This window comes from Photinus pyralis, unplaced genomic scaffold (assembly GCF_008802855.1).
Source record: "Photinus pyralis isolate 1611_PpyrPB1 unplaced genomic scaffold, Ppyr1.3 Ppyr1.4_LG6, whole genome shotgun sequence".
Lineage (NCBI taxonomy): Eukaryota > Metazoa > Arthropoda > Insecta > Coleoptera > Lampyridae > Photinus > Photinus pyralis.
Genome location: NW_022170663.1, coordinates 37,276,752 through 37,292,134, shown reverse-complemented (window position 1 = coordinate 37,292,134; position 15,383 = coordinate 37,276,752). Strand labels below are relative to the sequence as shown.

The window sequence follows — 15,383 nt, the reverse complement described above, 5'->3', positions numbered from 1 at the left end:
AAATCCTTAGAAACTTTATGTGTTAAAAGATGTCCTTTGAAGACGCATTTATTGTTTGTCCCGTAATCACAATAGGCGCATTTAAAATCGTTAGAAAGTTTATGTTTTAAAAGATGATTTTTCAAGTTGATTTTAACGTTTGTTTCATAATTACAATCAGCACATTTAAAATCCTTAGAAACGTTGTGTTTTAAAACATGTTGTTTGAAGTTTATTTTAAGGTTTGTTTCATAATCACAATTAGCACATTTAAACTCCTTAAAATCTTTATGTTTTAAAAGATGTCGTTTGAAGAGTTGTTTATTATTTGTCTCATAATCACAATCAGAACATTTAAAATCCTTCGAAACTGTATGGTGCAAAAGATGTCGTTTGTAGAGTTGTTTATTATTTGTTTCATAATTACAAACAACACATTTAAAATCTTTCGAAACTTTATGGTTCAAAAGATGTTTTTTGAGGTTATGTTTAGCATTTGTCCCATAATCGCAAGTAGTGCATTTAAAATCTTGGGAAACTTTATGTGTCAACAAGTGTTGATTAAAGTTATTTTTATTGTTTGTCTTATAATCACAAGTAGCACATTTAAAATCCTTAGAAACTTTATGTTTTAAAAGATGTAGTTTCAAGTTAAGTTTAACGTTTGTTTCATAATCACAATCAGCACATTTAAAATCCTTCGAAATATTATGTGTCAAAAGATGTCGTTTGAAGTGGTATTTATTATATGTCCCATAATCACAAGTAGCACATTTCAAATCCTTAGAAACTTTATGTTTTAACATATGTCGTTTAAAATTGAGTTTAACATTTGTCGCATAATCACATTCAGCACATTTAAAATCCTTTGAAACTTTATGCGTTAAAAGATGTTGTTTTAGGACGTATTTAGTATTTGTTCCGTAATCACAATAAGCACATTTAAAATCCTTAGAAACTTTATGTTTTAAAATATGTCGTTTGAAATAGAGTTTGAGATTTGTCGCATAATCACAATTAGCACACTTAAAATCCTTCATAACTGTATGTGTTAAAAGATGTCGTTTCAAGTTGCTTCTGTCATTTGTGACATAATCACAATCATCACATTTAAAATCTTTAGACACTTTTTTACATGGAGTTAAAAGGTGATGTTTAAAGTCACAGTGTTGCGGTACTTCATTATAAAGTGATTTACAACATGGTGCACTGGTAATTTCGCCCTTTATTGTTACCAAAACATCGTTGCTAACTGAAATGTGTTCTTGAAGAAGAGAATGAATTTCTTCTTCTTGTTTTGGTTCGATTTTAATGGGTGGAGTGTTATTATCTCCATCCATACCTAACAACAATAATGTTACCTATAAATAAATGTGTTAAGAATCTATTTTGGTATTAAACAATGCACTTACTTTCTGAGTAATAATAGAATATTCTAATCTAAGATTCTAACACTGTCTATTCATATAAACAAAACAATGCTCCCTCTCACAGACACTGCATCAAGGTAGCCAAATAACATGTGTTTTTTGATATAAGCACTAGAGCGCGACATTGGCGCACAGCGCACGCGTTGATACGGTGTCTCTATATATGCCAACGGTACTGGTCGGCTATGCATCAATTTTATTATATATAATATTGATATATTTTAATGCATTTTGTGAAATACCTTATAAGGGGACAATTTTGAATTAATCTATGGGGTAAAATGGTAAATATTCAAATTGTGAGTCAGGACCCTTTCAGCGTACTATTTGTCCCAAATTCTAATTTAAAATCCTTAGAATCTGTATGTTTTAAAATATGTTGTTTGAAGTAGCGTTTATGATTTGTCCCATAATCACAAGTAGCACATTTAAAAACCTTAGAAGCTCCATGTTTTAAAAGATGTCGTTTGAAGTCGAGTTTAACGTTTGTTTCATAACCACAATTACCACATTTTAAATCCTTAGAAACTTTATGTTTTAAAAGGTGTCGTTTAAGATCGGATTTATAATTTGTCTCATAATCACAATTAGTACATTTAAAATCTTTAGAAACCTTATGTTTTAAAAGGTGTATTTTAAGGGCGGATTTAAAATTTGTCCCATAATCACAATCAGCACATTTAAAATACTTAGAAACTTTGTGTGTTAAGACGTGTTGGTTAAAGTTATACTTAATGTTTGTCCCATAACCACAAATAGCACATTTAAAATCCTTAGAAACTTTATGTTTTAAAAGATGTTGTTTGAAGTAGCGGTTATCATTTGTTTCATAATCACAATCAACACATTTAAAATCCTTAGACATTTTATGTTTTAAAAGATGTTGCTTGAAGTAGCGTTTGTCATTTGTTCCATAATCACAATCAGCACATTTAAAATCCTTAAAAACTTTATGTGTTAAAAGATGTTGGTTAAGGTTATATTTATTGTGTGTCTCATAATTACAATTAGCGCACTTAAAATCCTTAGAAACCTTATGTTTTAAAAGATGTCGTTTGAAGTTGAGTTTAACATTTGTTTTATATTCACAATTACTACATTTCAAATCCTTAGAAACTTGATGTTTTAAGAGATGTTGCTTGAAGTAGTGTTTACTATTTGACCCATAATCACAAGCATCACATTTAAAGTCCTTAGAAACCCTATGTTTTAAAAGGTGGTGGTTAAAGTTATATTTATTGTTGGTCTCATAATCACAATTAGCACATTTAAAATCGTTAGAAACTTTATGTTTTAAAATGTGTTGTTTGAAGAGTTGTTTATTATTTGTCTCATAATCACAATTAGCACATTTAAAATCTTTTGAAAGTTTATGTTTTAAAACATGTCGTTTTAAGAAGTGTTTAACATTTGTCGCATAATCACAATCAACACATTTAAAATCTTTACCAACTTTATGTTTTAAAAGATGTCGTTTGAAGTTTAGTTTAACATTTGTTTCATAATCACAATTACCACATTTCAATTCCTTAGCAACTTTATGTGTTAACAGGTGTTGATTAAGGTTATATTTGTTGTGTGTCTCATAACCACAATCAGCACATTTAAAATGCATTGAAACTTCGTGTTGCAAAAGATGTCGTTTGAAGTGGTGTTTATGATTTGTTCCATAATCACAAGTAGCACATTTAAAATCCTTTGAAACTTTATGTTTTAAAAGATGTCTTTTGAAGTTGCCTTTATAATTTGTCTCATAATCACAATCAGCACATTTAAAATTTTTAGACTCTTTTTTACACTTACTTAAAAGGTGACGTTGAAAGTCAGGGTGTTGCTGTAGTTCATTATAAAGAGATTTAGACTCGGATTTAGAACAAGATGAACTAGCAGTAACTTCGTCCTTTATTGTCACCAAAACTTCATTGCTTACTGAAATATGTTCCTGAAGAAAGGAGTGGATTTCTTCTTCTTGTTTTGGTTCGATTTTAATGAGTGGTGTGTCATTATCTCCATCCATACCTAACAACAATACTGATACTTATCTATTTTGGTATTAAACAATACAGAGTAAGATCCCAGGACAAGCAGACATTACTTACTTTCTGAGTAACAGAATTTGTTGAATAAGAGTTACACGATTGATTAAAATACTTTTGTTTGTTTATATAAACAATGCTAAAATCCTTCTATTGGCAGCGCATCAACGTTTAGGTAACAACGGTGTTTTTTGATAGAAGCACTAGAGTGCGCCATGGGTCTATAATTTGTGTAGAATGCTTGGCGTACGTTTACGTTGGGTATTCATATTCAAATTTATCTCTTATGTCTTTGATTAACATAATAAGCTACATTGAATGTAATCAGCTGTAATGTATCCTTTGTTTATTTAATGAATAAAAAAATCTGTATGGGAAAGGGAAGAGCGAGGAGTGAGTGATAATAATGATTTAAAGTCATAGTCTAAGGGAAAAATTAACACAATCGCGAATAAAAGGTTTTTCTGCTGTATGTGTCGGTGTTCTTTTTAGCACATTTCCACAAAAATTAAAAAAAATGGGCTATTGTGGCCACTTCGTCCGTCCGTCCGACCGTCCGTTCGTTCGTTGAGACGCTACTAGTTCTTTATCTTAGGACCTATTTTTCTACTTTTTTCGCTATTTGGTTCATTATGGTGTCGAGGCTTGCACCAAGGAAGGAATTTTTTCTGCGTTTATTACTAAAAAAGTTGTAAAAAACCAAAAACCGTTTTTACATGTTCCATAATTTTACACTTTTGCCGTTTATTAAAGATTCTAGAGATCGTTTATACTTTTGTATTATTTGTTTAGAATACTTGGAATAAATGAAATGTCAAACGCCAGTTTCAAAATTTGGTTGTGCGCATGCGCAGTGCCACCTTTTTTATTTATGGAAGCATTTAAATGAAATTCCTCTTATAAACTGAAATTGAAGTAGCTCGTCAAAAATGGATTGCGCCTATGCAACGCTATCCTTCATATTTGTGGCCGGATTTTTACGATTTTAACAGGTTACATCTTACAAATCTGAAATGAATGCAAGTGGAAATGCGCTTTTTGTTTATTATTTGTAGGTAGGTATTGTTTTGCGAGAGTATACAATTCTTTGAATTCTATTCCTAAATCCTAATTATTCGTCTCACTCTTCCATAGTCTAAACAGCTTACTTACTTAAACCACTGTATATACAATGCTTAAACTGTCCCTTGGTGCCAGAGACATGGAGAGGGGAGATAACGCATGAAACTGCGCGAAGTTACAAAACAAGGGGGCTGCCATTTTGACACCCATTGAAGCGCGAAATTTGAACAGGACTATAAAGGTTTACTGACGCAACCCAGAGACATCTAACGCAATCTTCATACACTACACTCTATTCGGCAGCAGCTCCGTAGGAAGAAAATAATATCTCAATCCAAATGAACAAAAGAAAATGCCAGTGACGTTGACGTTACAAAATAAACACTTAAACCTCGAAAAAAGCTCTCCTAAACACGAACACACGCTAAAATAACACCACTATAAACACAACATGACACAAAGGGTGTAAAAATGGCAGCGCCCATGAGGTCGCACCCTTTCTTGGATGCGCACTCGTCGATCACCGATCTCCCCTCTCCATGTCTCTGCTTGGTGCTCACATGTGAACAGTTCCCCTCCATCCATCAGAGACTTGTTAGCATATATTCGGTTATACAGTGTGTTACATATAAATATGTAAAAAACAATTGAGTGTCAGAGGGGATCAAAGCAGGGACCCGGGCCCAAATGAATAATCGGTTGCGATTCTGTTTATATTTAAGCGAAAATATTTATAACGGTTCCGGTCCGGTTTCGGTTCTAAAAAGAAATAACGGTTCGGTTCTGTGCATTTTTTTTTGGTCCATAACGGTTATTTTCGGTTCTAGTTTTTCAGAAAGTATGGCATTCAAAAAATTCATTATAACAACGTAATTTGTTAATTAATAGGTGTGAAGAAAAAGTCATGAATACCAAAACATGACGTATCGTGAGTGTAGCTAATTTATAACGATAAGGGAAATAAAGGAGAAAGGGAAATATGTATTTACACTTAATTTATTACTAAAAAACAGAAAATATTTTTTTCTCCAACCACCTGAATAAGACGCTATTTTGTGACAGTGTTCGGTACCTAAAATTGACGTTTTGCGGATTAATCGCTTTCACCATGGCAACTGTACAAAAAGTGGATACTTTTTGTCCTAGTACCAAAAAGAAATTGACCTTGAAAGTTGGCCAATTAAAAAATTACAATCACGGAGATATGTCACATTGACATCGTTTTACATTGCAGGTTGTAAGATATTTCTATATACATACAAATCAAATATTTTTGCATATTCAATGCAAATAATGATGTTACCTATACGTATGTACATGTATTGAAAATGATTTACGCTCGCTATTTTTATTTAAACCATGTGTAACGTAATTTACATATTCCGTGAACGTAATTTTAATACGTATACAACCCGTCGTCGCGCGTAACGCCATCTACTTCAGACCCATTGCACTATATCTGTGATTTTTAATTCAAAATTTGAAAAAGTTAATTGCAATTAATTTTAATTAAAAAACTGTATGGTAAGTTTTTTATTTCAATACAAAATATAACAATATTAATTGTTTATACAATAAAATGACTGAAACTGACAGCGACATGGATTGCACTCCGCCAGAGATTATAGAAGCGGCAGAACATGCTACCTCAAGATTTGCTCGCCCACAAAGTCGCGAGAGGTGAGAAATAAGAAGTAAGAACGAATAGGTTATAAGTTGACCTAAAAACTAGAGTGGCATGACACGTGAGGACAAGAAAGCAAAAGTTCTTATAGGTACTATAGTAGTGAAACTGTGACTGAATCTAAATTCGAATATAATTTGAAGTAAAGGAGGTTGGAGAAAAAATTTTATGTTTTATTCGTACAAAAAATGCGTTTTCGGGACTCGGAAGGTTGCTGGACTCCGCTAACGCGTCGTCCAGCAACTATCTTCCTCGTCCCGAAAACTGACATTTTTTGTACTAATGAAACAAATAACTATTTTCTAAAACCTCGCCTCTCCTTTTTTATTTTTTTAAGTAGTGGCTACATTAGCGCCACCGCCACCTGTAATGCCTTCAATTTCGACACCTTATTAAAAATGTTTAATCGACCGATGGCAATCATAGAGTAATATTTTATCACGTGGTTGCCGGCGCGTCCTTCAACTTCCAATAACCTGTTAAGAACCGTAAAAAACCGAAAAAAGTACTATGGGTTCCGGTTCTCAATACGTTTCCATTTCTGAAGGAATAACGGTTTCGGTTCGGTTTTCGGTTCTTTTTCGGTCCGGTCCGGGTCCCTGGATCAAAGCAAGCATTTTTTTCCAAATAAACCGAGGGTCCAAGGTGTTTCGTGTGGGAGCCACTACCAAGAAAGTGGTGAAATTTGCATTTCTCCTTCCTACCCCCTAAATTGGAGTCCGAAAAAAATTCGACAAAATTTTGTATCTGGGGGTTTTTGAACATGAAAATCACGAATCTGAAATTAGTTTTTGAAAATTCGAAAAAAATTTCACTGCAATTCTGGGCCGGGCAACGAAAATGGAGAGAACTCTACGAAATTTGTTGGGCTCATACTTGATGAGTTAAGGAACAAAATTGTCGAACAGTTTTTTAAAATCACTTTTATGTATCTACTCATTTGAAGATTGGTTCTTCAGATCACAAAGTAGGTATACCCGCTTACTAGTGAGTGATTTAATTTCGTATGTAGGTATAGTTCATTGAAAATGTCAAATAATAAAAAATAACACTCACAAGAAAGCAGATAAGGGAATTACTAGAAGGAAAGATGATCACCGGGAGACTGAAGATGTGGGAGCTGAGATATTGGGGAAATATAATGTAGATATTCCAGTGGCGAAGCTGAGGCCGTACCCTTTCGGGTTGGATAACACCTGTACTACCAGGGATACATCCCCACGAGCCACGACAGTTGACTAAATTCTGGGAGCGGCGGCTACGCCAGGCATATGTATCAAGTATCTTTTAACCAGGGGTAGAAACCCATATGAAATATAGGTTCCGGTTCCGCACTATTTAGATAGAATTATTTTTTAAGGGTTTCGTTTCCGGTTCCGGTTCTGTGGCTTCTTAATTTTTGGTTCCGGTTCCAGTTTTTTTTTCGGGTTTTAAGGTTCCAACATAAATAAATAAAATTATTATTCACAAATATAAATTATTAATTACAGAAAATAAATAATACAGAACATTAAAGTACATTATTATTTTGCATACATATTTTTTGTTTTGTTAATTGAAACTTATTTTTAGTTCGTTTCGCCTCTGTCAACTGTCTGTCTTTTTTACTCTCCTTTTCTTCAGCAGTATAGTTTCAATTATTGCTTTCTTCATACTCTTCTCAACACTCTTACTGTTTTTGATTCGTTTTCGGTGTTATAGGCATATTTTATATTTGTTTGGTATTAAGCTTAAGTTGTAAGAAATTAGTGGACAGCTCTGAATAAAAGAGAGAATTTGGATTTTTGGCTTTTGAAATTTTTTACAAATTCTACAAATCTGAACGTGATTCAGTAGGGAGGATCATCAGGTTAATAAAGGAGCAGTCACCGGCGGTAGGAGATGAAAGCGAATATGACGTTTTCCAGAAAATCTGATATGCTGATTCATTGAATTGCTGACTCTAGGGCCATATATTTTGTGATAAAAAGTGTTTTAATGAAATGCGTCACCGCCAGGTGGGGCTACCTAACTTAATTCTTTTAATTAAAAAAAATTAAATGGAATAGGTAGGTACGCTACTTTTTATTCGATTTTTGGAATTTAGTAAGTACAATAATTTGTGATAACTTTACGTATATGTGCTCTCAACCTGACTCGTTCATGTAAACGAGTTATATGGCCCTAGCTTACATTTCAAACTTTATATTCGTTCCCGAGATATAGCGCTGTCCCTTCCTCGCTGAACCCTCTGTATATAAGCAAAATGAATAACTAAGAAAACACAGAAGCAAATTTTAAGAGCAAATAAAACGCATTTCCCTCTCACAAAGCGCAACGTAGCTACTCTACCTACAAGAGAGAACCGAAAAATACCGGTTCTTTGGCCCTAATATTAACGGTACCGGTATCGGTTCCGGTTATCATAACTTCCTAAATCAAGATTGCGGTTCCCAGTGAGGGGCTTTTTAATGCAATCGGTTCCGGTTCCTGTTCCGTTTCTTTTCGGTTCCGGTTCCAAACCTCGGTTTCGTCTTTGAACAAGATACAAGTAATTGTAGGTTACATTTTAAGATTTTGCCATAACCTTGGGCAGTTGGACATCCATCAGACAACTACACCATATAGGCCCCTTATCCCCAGTTTACGGTAATCTGTGCTAGAATGGCAACGTAACCAAATTAATTCATTCAATTAATTCTATTCCGTAGGTAATAAACGGAATGCCACTACTGAAACCAAACTCGATTGCCAATTAGCGGTTTGCTTCTTGTCATTAATCGTAGTTGCTTTTCTGAGAAAAACAGGTCATAGGCAAAACAACACAGTAAACAATAACCGTTCAACGAAATTTCGCACTAGAACGATGACGAACATTTTCGAAATTTGAGATAGTGCACGATTTTTCATAAATGACACTAACAGTTAATATCTTATTAGCAATGGTAGATAATAAAGATAAAAATCAATTTTGATTGTTTTTCGTACAAATTAGGTATACCTACTCGCCAAAAACATAATCGAACAATTATTTATCGAATCACTAGACGAATGTGCAGTGGAAAATTTTGAGACCGGTTAAAACCGGCGAAAATTCGATAGAACTGGAACTTGTTTTTAGATAAATCATCTCGAAGCCCATTGTTTATGGAAATTTTTAATAAATTAATTAACCTACCGCAAACAACAACAGATTTAAATGTAACACTTGTATTAGTAATAATAATAAAATAATTGACAAAACGTGTCTATCTGCAGGACGACACAGTTCCTGAATACCAATTTGTTCTTAATTACTCTCACCGGTAATTATTACTTATTTTTAACTTAATAGGTTATGTGAGAAATGCCCGTTGACGATTTTCCTTATGAGTCAGTACACTATGAATTGAAAATTTAATTGATAAGATGATTATGTTTACAATTGTAGTAACCAGGGAAAAATGTGTTTTTTTTCTTCCGTAATTAATCTACACGACTCGTTTTATTACATTGCTATGTAATTAACAAATTAATTTTGGAATTATTTATAGTGAAAAATTCGTCACGCTATTGTTCTTGTTGGTGTAGGTAATAATTTTTTTAGTATTTCCTATAATTTTCCTTAGACTGTGTAATGTAGACATGATTAGAGTTCGTGCGTTTCATGTTTAAGTAGTATAAACAACGTTATGATCTTGTGCAAAAATTTTCTTGCACAGACAACAGTCTATTACACTTGTTCGATAAACTCAAATTCATCAAAATGCACCAAAATAAAATAATCATAATCATGCATTAAAGCTTTGCTCGTCATGAAAATAGACGGTTTTTACTTTTTTTTAACCAAGCCATTGTTGAAAATAGGTATTTGACACAGTACATCGGTATAACTCCCGTGCCAATTTAAACGAAATGGTGTTTTTCTCCTTTTTATAGCTCGTAAAATAATCGAGATGTTATTGAAGCAAGTCAAGATTCTAAATTTTTGGGAAAAACCGTATTTTTTTGGTTTGGTATTTCTCAGAAGTAAACAAGTCGGAAAGTCCTTGTGGTCCATTAGGTCGTTGAATGATTTAAACAATTAGGTAGTAGAAGACTAGGTGATTTGTCCTTTTGAAAAATAATTATTATTCGTAGGTACCTACATTATTTGAGTGTGTGTGGGCAAAGTTAGGTACCTAGGTCATATGCGAATAAGTAAATAATGTTTGATAATTCGACGATATGTATGTTTTATTTCGCCATATTGCATTGCAATTTTGCGCCCTAATATGAATTAAGTTATAAGAAAAGTTCAATCAACTAACGAAGTGAATATACAAGGTCCTGCAAGGCGTCGGTCTTTCCTAGTTCATTTCATAATATTCTCACGGCCTACTCTTGTTCAAAAACATGTAATTAATTAATGTGTAACTATTTTTGTGAAAAATATTGAACACCCTGAAACCTACTTGGTTTGAAGAGCACACAAAGGACTACCGAATAGAGAAATAAAATAGTGATAGTTCCATTTGAAAAAAAAAAATAATTATGACACTTCAAAATTTGGAAACTTTACTATTTTTTTGTTTTGTTGAAGTCCAGTTCTTTAATTTCCGAGTCAAGTAATGTCATTTTACTAACGAGTTTTGTATTAAATTTTACCCGAAATCGCATTTTAATATAAAATTTTCAATTTTCATTCAGAACTTTTGATTAATGTCAATCTGTCAGTGAATGACAGGAGTCATTACAGACATTTAGCAATAACAAGTGCGGCCGGAAAGTGACAGGGGGCAGGAAAAGTGACTGGTCTGTCTCTGTCATGGAAACTAAAATTTCCTCACATAAAGTAGGCATGAAATAGTTATTTGTACAACTAGAGAAGAAAGTGGAGTTTCTCAACTCGTGTTCAAAGTTTGACACATGAGTGTAGCGAGTGTGTCAATTGGACGAGAGTTGAAAAACACTTTCTTCTCAAGTTTTACATATAATTTTTTCTGAAAATACTGTAATGGAACCAAATTTTCCCGCTAAAATTCGATTTAAATATTCCCGAAACCGACCCTGGCGCGACGAAAAAAGTCAAGATTGCGCTTTGTTTCGTTTCCGTGGAACACGTGTTTTTTTTCTTCGCTGCTCTACATTGAAATGGGCCATAATTTACAATAAAAGTGTCAAATGTAACGCTATGCGAGGGAACTTAATGATCTCTATCGACCCGACGTCTCGGAGCGCGGTCGATTTTCACAATTTTCGTCTAGGATTTGTTTAAAAAGGAAAGATTTAGGCAGAGGTATTTGTGCTTTTGTTGAGGGCAGATGTAATTTTTACGTTGCAAATAGTGAGTGCAGCTTCGACAATTACAAAGGTGATATAATCGTTTTTTTATCTCTACGTCTATTGCATCCATCTAATAATGATATGTACGTGTTCAATTATTTGCCAATTTAATTCTATTCTCGTACAGCATGATTATTGCCACTTATAACACATTCTAGATACAACTTGCACTTGTAATTATACTGGTCATACTTTGAATTAAATGCATAGAGATTCTACATAAATATGTTGTTTTCTAATTTACAGTACTCCTTTGTTCCAAGCGCTGGCAACATGAATTACTGACCGATTTACGTGTTTTTATTTATATGCAGATACAGTATGTTCCCTTTGGGGCGATATTCAATACAAGTATGCAGAACTACATTTCAATTTATAATTGAATTTACTGCAGCACATTTCGCTTTTGTTTGTCTGAATATGTTACTGTTTATTTACAGGGTGCCTCATCTGGGGGCGAGTGACGTACGTTAGGTGGTTGATTGTTACATATTGCACTTGGCATTGAGAATTAATTACTTGATACTAATGTTTGCCACGACATGTTCCTTTGTATTGTTGTAATGTGATTGTACTAAAATTTATGCTCCTACCATTTATTTGAACCGGGTGATTATGATTATTAATATTTGGCAGGGTGACTTGTTTCGAATATTTACTGTGCTATATTTGATATTGATATTTGATACCGATATTTAATCTCGATTTGACGTAGCAGAGGGTGGCTAAAATTCAGAACTGACATACGCAGAGATATATACGTTTTATGTACTGCTTTTATGTGTCTTTGAAAAGAGCCATCTTGTCGATATTGCTAATCAATTCGTTTAGTCGATCCGTGACATGACCGACGTGACCGAATATTGGTTTTGTGTCAGTCTTTGTTATGCCAGTGCAAATATGTCAACTGTCAACGCCTACATAAATTCTATAAATTTTGGTTATGATTATGTATGTGTGCGAGTTTGCCGATGGTTGCTGTTATTTTTGTTGTCATGATTTGTCTTTTGATCGGTTACTGTCAGTACTCATGGTAGAGAGCCTGGAGTTCGGTAATTTATAACCCGGCATTTTAAGACTAGTGGGTTGGACTGGCCTTAGAGATGTCTGAATGAATGAATTGGGGTCCCGCTTAGTCGTACATGAGGGCGCTGGCTAGGCCCGGCTTCACTTGCGCGGGGATTCGCTACAAGTGTGCGGTGTGTTCTCGTTGTGACCTTTTGTTTTTGTTATCAATTTGGGGTATCCTTCCTATATGTATATTCACATGAAAGACTCTTCTGAGAGGCCAACTCCTAGCGATTGCATACAATGTTGACATGTCATGACCAGAGCAACTAAAGACTACTCGGTGTGGGATTTGGACTGGCCATCCAATATCCAAACCTATTATGCGAATTTATTGTAATGTTTTAATGATTGTTTTTTTGTTATGTGTGAAATATTGATTCTTTAGGAATTCCAGCGGAGCCTGTGATTCAACATTATCTTCATTTACTTGACAACCATCATAATATGCATTCATGCGATTACAGACAAAGACAACTAATTTTGCTATAAAGTTCAATATTAATTTGTTAGCTGGTTTTTTTCTTGGTCAGTTCTTTTTTTCCCAGCCTATTTTTATATTTGTACTCGGTGAACTACCATTTTCTAAATTTAATCTTGCAATGCGAATTATTTGAATTTAAATCTTGAGTTGCGCAGTCTCTCGGGGCTGGCCTGGGTCTGGGTACATTACAATACAATCAAAATTAAACAATTATCGTATGCAATAATGAAGTTTGACACATAGCAATCTAGATGCGAGTATGTTTTAATTTTAAATGTCCTCATTGAGAGTAATGTAGCAATTGTTTTTTACTTTCTTCCCTAGAGAGGAAAATTACATTTTCTTTACCGTTTTTATAGACGACAGCAGTTGTTTCTGAAGTAGTTTTAGAAAAATGAAGGTTCATGACGATTTTGGGCTAAGTTTTTTCTTTAACTCTTTTTAGTTATAAAAAATAACCTGTCACGGTCTTACTTGATTAAAACGTAAATGTACTTAATTTTACTTTTATTCTGTGATTAATCGTTTGTTACATTTACATATCTCCATGTTCAATGATACCAAAGTTACCCACCATAACTATCGGAGTAAAATGTAGAGTCCGCTTTAAACGGTTATAAAAAAAAACTACCCAACCGATTTTTATCAAATAAAGCGTAATATAATCGTCAACTATTTCTACGTATCCGTACGTAATGTCATATTTCTTGTTAAATTTGGGAAAATGTGATAGTGAAATATGTATGGGAAAGCACGCTTTTTCAATGAAAATACGAACTCAGAACTTTAGGATTTAATTACAAAAAAAAGTATTCACTCAAATGGGATAATGTTTACGTATGTGATAGAATACACCTTTAACTATACGTCGATACATTTTTATGCATTTCTGTATAATTACGCAAACGTTACAGCGATAAAATGGCAGACGCGTTTATACGCTTATTATAAGCAGTGGCGTAGCTATCGGGGTAGTAGGGGTTGCAATTGCTACCCGGCGCCAAGTACCGAAAGGCGCCGCGGTTAGTATCGTTTATTGGTTTATTTATTATATTACTTACATTTACATCGCGGTTGGGATTAATCAGAGTAGCAAAAATTCAACAAAAATAATCTTACAAGATTTAAATTTAATTATCTAACTGTGATACAGTAACCTGTAAGCTTATGTATAAAAGAAAGACCTTTATTTAACATAAAGGCCTATTGTATCTCGAAACTTGAAAATATCACATTTCAACTAAATGAAGTCATGCGAGGTGCACGTGCAAGGATGCGATGCGAAGCATTGAACGTTATCATTATTGCCCTGCACCTGCATGTGTATGCGTACTAAAATAAATTGCTAAAATCTTTATTTTTTATTTTTGGAGAAAGGCGCATTAATTGTTTGCTACCCGGCGCATCGTACTCTAGCGACGCCACTGATTATAAGATATACTTACTTTAACAATTCGATAACGTAAAAAGTCTTGGCAGCAAAAATTTACAATTTACGTATGTTAACAACATCTTACCAATTGATACGTTCCAAAAATTTCATTAATATCGGCTCCAGCGATTTTGAGATTTGAGCCTTCAAAGTGAGCGGACTCTACATTTTACTCCGATAGTAGGTGTCGGACACCAGCAGAAATTACAACCTCTTTCCGTATTCGAAAGGGTGGATTTTGTAGCGGCACACGTTACAAACGCCTTCGACAAAGGAATTCTTTGCAGTAGGTGTATCATTTTTACATAAGACAGCCAAAAAACTTTTGAAAATGGGGGGGGGGCACACGTTCCGTTACCTTTCATGGTATTCTAATGAAAGATCTCATTGAAATAAATTGGTTTGGACAAACTATAATTTCTCACGCGACTTTTTTCGAGATCAGTGGGTGACGGGGCCTGAGGGGGAGGGAGGGGGGTTAGAAATTAATTTTTAGCTTTCATGGTATTCTAATTAAAGGTCTCAACGATATGAACTGTTTTCTACCAACTACCGCTCTTCTTTCTGACCCCTTATCAAAAGGGGCTTGGCAGGGCGAGGGGGGAGTGCAACTGGTTATATCCTTCATGGTATTCTAATGAAAGGTCCCACCGAGAGGCATAAATTTCCTAGTTTTCCTAGTTGTTGGAAAACAGTTTGACAGATATTCACACCTAAAAGAGACACGCATAATTAATATCACTACAATTGCGTAAACTGTAGGAGATGATGACAGGCTGATAGAACTGGTAATAATACGCCATGTTAACGCATCTGTAGACAACCGAATACTAACGTGAAATAGAAAGTATTCCTTTGTCACTGTAATGAGGAACGGGTGCATAATTTAATCAGGTTTCGATATGTTGCCGAATTTCCGGCTTTT

The 15,383-nt window shown here is 34.1% G+C and overlaps 1 protein-coding gene across 2 annotated transcripts; it reads right to left on the bottom strand.

The window, feature by feature from the left end:
* Nucleotides 1-666: 666 nt before the first annotated feature.
* LOC116174244 (zinc finger protein 425-like) lies at nucleotides 667-3,670 on the bottom strand. Of its 2 annotated transcripts, XR_004146066.1 has the most exons (3): nucleotides 3,509-3,670; nucleotides 1,392-3,428; nucleotides 668-1,340 (listed from the first exon to the last, which is right to left on the bottom strand). XR_004146066.1 is itself a non-coding variant. In XM_031492135.1 (2 exons), exon 2 carries the CDS (start codon nucleotides 3,424-3,426, stop codon nucleotides 1,714-1,716), a length of 1,713 nt encoding a protein of 570 aa, XP_031347995.1. In that variant the 5' UTR covers nucleotides 3,427-3,428; nucleotides 3,509-3,670; the 3' UTR covers nucleotides 667-1,713. The 2 variants fall into 2 exon arrangements, 1 of the variants encoding a protein (XP_031347995.1); XM_031492135.1 differs by having other exon boundaries at nucleotides 667-3,428.
* Between the last annotated feature and the right edge of the window lie 11,713 nt (nucleotides 3,671-15,383).

Bases quoted from the DNA above. Each gene is read 5' to 3' on its own strand.
- LOC116174244 (XM_031492135.1), bottom strand. From the start codon at position 3,426: ATGGATGGAGATAATGACACACCACTCATTAAAATCGAACCAAAACAA.